General features: G+C 30.3%; 2 protein-coding genes across 2 annotated transcripts; one reads left to right on the top strand and one right to left on the bottom strand.

Moving 5' to 3' along the window:
• Positions 1-705: 705 nt before the first annotated feature.
• Positions 706-2,143, top strand: LOC119663093 (40S ribosomal protein S7-like; the record flags this gene model as incomplete). Its single annotated transcript, XM_038072759.1, has 4 exons — positions 706-715; positions 927-1,091; positions 1,147-1,310; positions 2,005-2,143. Coding segments are annotated over exons 2-4 (468 nt in total), but the record flags the coding sequence as incomplete, so codon positions are not given.
• A 1,216-nt stretch (positions 2,144-3,359) lies between these two features.
• LOC119663092 (ATP-dependent DNA helicase PIF1-like) lies at positions 3,360-4,501 on the bottom strand. The gene is made up of 2 exons (XM_038072758.1): positions 3,761-4,501; positions 3,360-3,365 (listed from the first exon to the last, which is right to left on the bottom strand). Exons 1-2 carry the CDS (start codon positions 4,499-4,501, stop codon positions 3,360-3,362), a joined length of 747 nt encoding a protein of 248 aa, XP_037928686.1.
• Between the last annotated feature and the right edge of the window lie 3,288 nt (positions 4,502-7,789).

Here is a 7,789-nt window from a genome sequence, read left to right as displayed (position 1 = left end):
ATGAGAATTAGTCTGTGTCGGCGGTTCGTGCAAATAAGACGCGGTAATAATCAGTTCGTGTGAAAAGTGGTTAGCGAAAATGCTGTGTTTCCAACACATTTTCTTTACTTTTAACAGAAAATAGAAAAATATTTTTTTTATATAAAATAATTTTTGTAAGTGTATTTTCTGAATATGTTTTTGTAATATATAAGTTGTGTGGAAATTGTTGTTTGTTTTACTATGGTTTCATATTTTTGCTAAACATTTCTTGACATAACAATAGCGATAGTATTGTAAATAAAAATTTAATTTAGCAATATTTGTTTGAATTTTTGTGATTTTTTGCAATATTTGCCTTCAAGGCAGTTTCCATTTTGTTAAACATTTTTCTATAATTTTTCCTTAATTACTCTTATACACGTCAACTTTTGAGGCGATTTAATGTTACACTTCGAGCCATTCAATTTGTTGGTGTATGATGCTGTGTATGAAGCTATTTTAGAAGATTTAGTGTTTGTAGGCAAACGTATTCGTGTCAAATTGGATGGCACCCAATTGATAAAGGTGCATTTGGATAAGAACCAACAAACGACCATTGAGCACAAAGTAAGTGTTATTTATTTCATTAAATCTTATTTTGCACTTGTGTTGTGTTAATTTATTGTTCAGTGGCAAAAATGTACTTCCTTTCTGTCAAAACTTTTGACCAAGGATGGGCTAATTTTGCAATAGGGTAAAAAAAAACCAATCTGAACGTTTAAACTCACTTTAAGAAATAAAAATTTGTGGTAATAAACGTTAAGAAGTTGACTTTATTTTTGGAATAAATTAACATTTAATTGCGAGGATGCTTTCAGATTGTGTTGATGTTTTTAATTCTATAGCGATGAAAGGAAATCGTTTTATTGTTTCTTAATTTATTGTTTATACAAATTATTTTGCAGATGATTGGTTCGAAAATAGTGAAACCAGGCGGTATAGAGCCAGATGATTTCGAAAAGTCGATTGCTCAAGCACTTTCGGAACTTGAAGCAAATAGCGACTTAAAACCTTATTTGAGAGATTTGCACATAACTCGAGCCCTTGAAATTGAATTCGGTACTAAAAAGGTATGCACATTTTTTAAAACTTAGTTTCATTAATATTGTTATTTTGTTGTTGTAGGCTGTTATAATTTATGTACCAATTCCACAACAAAAAACTTTTCAAAAGATACAAATTATTTTGGTGCGTGAACTTGAAAAAAAGTTCTCTGGAAAGCATGTTGTAGTGATAGGAGAACGCAAGATTTTGCCAAAACCAACCCGCAAACGACCATTGAGCACAAAGTAAGTGTTATTTATTTCATTAAATCTTATTTTGCACTTGTGTTTTTTGCTGTTTAAAATTAGTGGTCCAATGTTTCGTTTTACGCTTCATTGCTCAAACTGAATTGTAGCTCATTCATATATTGGTAACATTCATCAAATTTAATGAGTGTAGCAATTAATTTGCAGCAATTAATTCAATATGTCTAAATAATAATAATTCATTAAACAGAATAATATAACAATTTTGCATGATTTGCATAAGGAATTATTTGAAAATAATTTCTGTTGTACGAATACGAGAACGCGTAATTACCGTACATTGTCTATAAAGTTTTGTTGTAACATTGAAAAAGTGTTGTAAATTTTTTGCATTTGCTATTTACTGTTATTCACGATTTAAAAAATTTTTGTTGCATTTATCATATTGAGTGGTGCTCGTGTCGGTTATCTTCATTTCTTGAACTTCGAATTTATTACTACAATTTAACATGAATCGGACTAGAAGAAAAATTGAACGCCCAAAGAATCCCTACTCAACCGCTCATATATTTTCGAGATGGAGTTTCTGGTGGATGAGAAAAATATTTCATAAGGGTTTGCAAGGACCACTTGAAGAGGAAGACTTATATCAGCACCGTAAAGACTTAGATAGTGAACGAGTAACTACAAAGTTTTCGTAAAAACAAGACTGTGCAATAATCCGTTCGCGTAGTTTAACTGCTGTGTATTTTATTTTAGAAGATTTAGTGTTTCCAGCAGAGATCGTAGGCAAATGTATTTGTGGCAAATTGGATGGCACCCAAATTATAAAGGTGCATTTGGATAAGAATCTACAAACGACCATTGAGCACAAAGTAAGTGTTAAATAACACTTATTTCATTAAATCTTTTTTTGCGCTTGTGTTTTTTGCTGTTTAAAATTAGTGGTCCAATGTTTCGTTTACGCTTCATTGCTCAAACTGAATTGTAGCTTATTCATATATTGGTAACATTCATCAAATTTAATGAGTGTAGCAATTAACTTGCAGCAATTAATTCAATATGTCTTAATAATAATAATTCATTAAACAGAATAATATAACAATTTTGCATGATTTGCATAAGGAATTATTTGAAAATAATTTCTGTTGTACGAATACGAGAACGAGTACGCGTGATTATCGTACATTGTCTATAAAGTTTTGTTGTAACATTGAAAAAGTGTTGTAAATTTTTTGCATTGTTATTTACTGTTATTCACGATTTAAGAAATTTTTGTTGCATTTACCATATTGAGTGGTGCTCGTGTCGGTTATCTTCATTTCTTGAACTTCGAATTTATTACTACATTTTTGGTTTATCATAATCAAACGTAACTGTAAATAAAGAAATTTAACATGAATCGGACTAGAAGAAAAATTGAACGCCCAAAGAATCCCTACTCAACCGCTCATATATTTTCGAGATGGAGTTTCTGGTGGATGAGAAATATATTTCATAAGGGTTTGCAAGGACCACTTGAAGAGGAAGAGTTATATCAGCACCGTAAAGACTTAGATAGTGAACGAGTAACTACAAAGTTTTCGTAAAAACAAGACGGTGCAATAATCCGTTCGCGTAGTTTAACTGCTGTGTATTTTATTTTAGAAGATTTAGTGTTTTCAGCAGAGATCGTAGGCAAACGTATTCGTGCCAAATTGGATGGCACCCAAATTATATATAAAGGTGCATTTGGATAAGAAATATACAAACGACATTGAGACAAAAGTAAGTGTTAAATAAACTTATTAATCATTAAATCTTTTTTTGCACTTGTGTTTTTTTGCTGTTTTAAAATTAAAGTGGGTCCAATGTTTTCGTTTTACGCTTCATTGCCCAAACTGAATTGTAGCTCATTCATATATTGGTAACATTCATCAAATTTAATGAGTCTAGCAATTAACTTGCAGCAATTAATTCAATATGTCTAAATAAAAATAATTCATTAAACAGAATAATATAACAATTTTGCATGAATTTGAATTTAATAGTTTCTCGCGTTCTTGATTTAATTCTAAATATATATAATATGATTTTCAGGTCCATAGTTCAGACCTATTTAATATATTTATTTATTGGCTCGTTAGATTACACGTTTAGATTACATGTTATCTTAAAATAAATCATGAACAATATTTTTTGTTAAGCCATTTTGACCGTATATACATATATAGATCAGAAGGTTTTCCAATACGGGAACATGCAACATATAGTTGCCCATGCGAAAAACATGTATTTTCCAAATTCAGTCCACATACTTTTAATGTTTGACATTGAGATTTATTAATTGTCATCGCAAATGCTAAACGAATTGGAAATTGCAATCGTTTGAATTGAATTGGAACATCGGTTGGTATAATTGGTATGCGTGGAAGTAATATATTTTCTCCTCTGAATTTTCCACTTAATATTGTTGATTCAATTAAATTCCCCATAATTCCTTTAATTACTAATCTTGTTCCATTACATAATTTTGGTGGGTTTAGATTGTGTAATAAAATGATTGGTGAACCAACTTTTAAAACTAAATTGTGTGGTGGTAGTTCTGGCAAATCAAGCGAATTTAAGAAATCAGTGGGATAATTCACAATCTCGTTTTCATCTACCACTGTGTCGATGGATTTTAACGAAATTAAATTACCAGGTAGCATAGCTTGAATTTTGGAATTGATTTCATCGACATCTAAGTTCTTGGCAGCCAGAATCGCTCTACTTTGAAGCCACTGATGGTTCTGAAAATTTTGATATATGTGAGGAAATACGCTTTCTATTAATTCCTCTTTCGAATTAACAATTTTACAAAAATTTTCTGGCAATTTAATAAAGTGCGTATTTTCATGAAGACTTACGTTTCCATTACCAATATCCATCAATTGTTTGGCAAATAGTTCTGCAGCTAAATCCCTCTGTAGTCCAACACGCATGATTTCGGTAAGTCGCAATATATGGACATTTCGCCACAAAATATATGATTTGAGGCAAGCATTGACTTCATCAGCATAGGTTGAACGTGGAATAACTGGCAATGTTTGTCTAAAATCACCTGCCAATAAAATTAAAGCGCCTCCAAAAAGTCTATCGTTGGCATTTAAATCTTTAAGTGTTCGATTTAATGCTTCCAATGAATACTTATGTGCCATTGTGCATTCATCCCAAACAATGATGTGACATTTTTGAAGTACTTTAGCCATATTGGAATGTTTTTTTATATTGCATAGTGCATTTTCACATGAATGTATGTTTAGTGGCAACTTTAGTGCCGAATGGGCTGTTCTACCACCATCTAACAATGTCGCAGCGGTTCCAGATGATGCAAGTGCTAAAGCGATATTACCTTGCATCCTAACCTTTGCAAAAATGACTAAAATTAAGAAAGTTTTTCCAGTTCCACCTGGTGCATCCAAGAAAAAAAAGCCGCCTTCTTTTGCCGCAATTGCGTTCGAAACCCGATCATAAATGAGCTTTTGTTGGTGTGTTAACATTTGTTCGCTTCATGTAACAAATTCAACCAAATCTTCAGAGCTATACTGAAGTTCGCGCTGCATATCAGTTGCCAAACGATTTGGCGAATACAATCCTAATAATTTAAGTGGTTGATTTGATATAAGTAAACATAAGTCTTCGATCATAATCAAAGCTTCGTTATAAATTTCACGATTGAATTGAATATTTAAGTCATGATTTGTTGTTCTATGTCTATGTAGTATATCTTCACTCATTGAGCATTTATATTTTTCCCACAATTCTTTGGGATTATTTAGAAAACATGTTGTCAACAATATGGCGAATAATTGACGAATTTGATGTGGAAAAGAACTTAATACTGCATGCCGGAGCGTAATGTCTCAATGATTATCGCTTTCCAGCAATTGCAATTCTCTACATGCATCATGAGATGTATTGTATAGCTGACCATTGACAGTTCTCAAATACTCATACGATGTTGGACCGCGTACATTTATTAAAAGCAGTCTTAAAAAAAAACACTCGTTGTTTTGGATGAACAGTATATAAACGACCCAGTGTGTTTGCTGAAAATAATCCTGGATAACCATTGACTGCAACACCTCGTTTACGTGGCTGCCACTTTTTTAAAGTTTTGTTCCATGTGAAATATGTTGGAACTTCCGAATAAAGTAAAGTTCTTGCGTATTGCCCAAAAATATTTTGTTGTTTATTCAATTCTTAAATCTTGGCATTTTTGCTTTAAGCACAGCTACAATTAATAAGAAAAATACCTTTTTCCTCTATTCTAATTATTAAGCAAATGTATATATATCCAGTTTAATTTTTCAAATATATTGAAATCTATGCTAATGTAATAAATTTTTTTTATTTGAAAAAAATAAAAAGAAAATCAGTATCATTCACCCACACACACAAACTGTCGGACAGTTTGAAACGGAAATTATTAAATTTATTATTTTAATTAAAATTATAACTAATATCGAATGTTTTAATAGCCTATGTTACGCCGAAAAACTATATAAATAAAAAAAAAAAAATATTAAGTAAGTGATTGCAATTTGTTTCTAATTCAGATTTTACTTTTTAATATCACAAAATATTATTATTAAAAAGAAAAATTATGAACTTTAACGAATTCGATATTAAAATTATAAGAGTATCATATCTAAAGAGATATCTTCCATAACGTAACCGTATCTTTAGTAGATAATGACAAAAAAATATGCATGTGTTATGTACTAAAAAAATAAGTTATATAGAAATCTTAAAATTTCTTTTGTTGAATTGCTACAGCAAACATGGAACAGCATAGCAATGAGATTGCTGCTTTCCTTATGCTGCCGGAGCAGTTGCAGTTACCAAAGGCACAGATGGCTATGATGACGACAACCCACACAAATGCGATTACGATTCAACTGCTGGATTATTGTAATTTAACATCATCATAATAAAACAATCAACGCATGAAGTGCATAAGCGCCTCAATGGATGATGACGAGGAAGGAGCATGTGCGACTGCTATGAGTATCGACATATTTGTTTCTTTTTTATTTTGAAATTATTTCGGATAGTTCGCTTTATGTGTTTAAATGGCATAAGCACATAAATTGAGAGGTTACTTGATGCAGTGCATCAATATGCATGTAATGCATAATTTTTTTTATTCAGATTTTGCTTTTGTAGTGGGTACTTCTTTAACAGTGTTTAATATCCTTTGCCTTGCGCCGAAGTAATTGATGTCTTCGTTTGACCTGTAGGAGTTTTTAAATCACAGATTGTCTGAAACAGACAATTGCAAAGTTTATCTTGGTTTAATGTTTGCTTTATATGCAGAAACGCCTACAAAGTATTTTTATTCAATTTTTACTTCAGACTTTTTTGCCGTTTTTAATATTTATATACAACAGAAAAGTTCAAAACGTAAAATAACTACAGATATATTGAATTATAGAATTGATTGCGCCGATTTTAGTGACAATAAAAGTTTATTAGTTTTACTTCAATTATTTATAAATGCATCGATAATAATTTGTAATATCAGTAAATATCTAGATTTTAAAGAATAGATGAATGAATGATCTTATTCACAGAAATAAGCAAATTTTGTCGGAATTCATTAAATTTAATTAAAAATTAATTGTGGTTAATTCTAATTAATTAACGTAGAACTTTTAGTTTTACTTTTGTATAAATGATATAAGTCAAAATATGTCATATATCATAATTAACACTAAAATGTTAAATTATATATATTTATGTTTTAAGAAGTGGTTTTAGTATAAAGCCAGTGCGATTCCAGTTTTGACTGGTAATATTATTTGTTTAATATATAATGTGTTAATGGTAGGAGAGTCCTTTATAATAATATAATGGAAACTCCCCTAGGTAAGGGAAGTCTACCATCTTCGACAGAGCTTCTGTATTAAAGAATTAATCAGTACAATTGTCTGATTTAAAAAAGCAATATCACTTTTTATAATTTGCTTGAGAATTGCTGAAAATTCAAAAGTTTGTTCTTTTCATTTTAATTCTTCTTTTACAACTTATATTAAAAAAATTTAATATGTGCAATATGACATTTAATCGAAAAGTAATGAGAATTTTTAAATTATATGCGCGACGTCTTGTTTATTGAGTTGGGTGCTTTTTTATATACTGCCTCACTATCAGGTAACTGCGATGCTTAGTTTATCAAGAATATTAACAATAACTACATTATTTATGTTATAAATTTAGTAAACGGTTTCAAGAAAATGTAGAAAATATTAAAAATAAAGTAGAATTTGGACATCCTAACAACTCCTTTAGCGACTCTTCGTATTATATCAACGGTTTATATTAAACATGGGGGATAAGCAATCTGATTCAAAAAAACAATATAAATAACAACACCACATTAAGCTAACAAGGATAAAAAGAATATAAGTGACAACAACTAAGTACGAATCAAGACAAGTATCTCTAACCATAGATATATATTTTCCATTCAAGTAACTCAGGAAATATACACA

The sequence above is a fragment of the Teleopsis dalmanni genome, unplaced genomic scaffold, assembly GCF_002237135.1.
Source record: "Teleopsis dalmanni isolate 2A unplaced genomic scaffold, ASM223713v2 unscaffolded_contig_0128, whole genome shotgun sequence".
NCBI lineage: Eukaryota > Metazoa > Arthropoda > Insecta > Diptera > Diopsidae > Teleopsis > Teleopsis dalmanni.
This window is presented reverse-complemented; position numbering and strand designations above follow the sequence as displayed.

What these genes read in the sequence shown, in the direction of transcription:
- LOC119663092 (XM_038072758.1), bottom strand. Translation starts at nt 4,501, where the DNA reads ATGGCTAAAGTACTTCAAAAATGTCACATCATTGTTTGGGATGAATGC.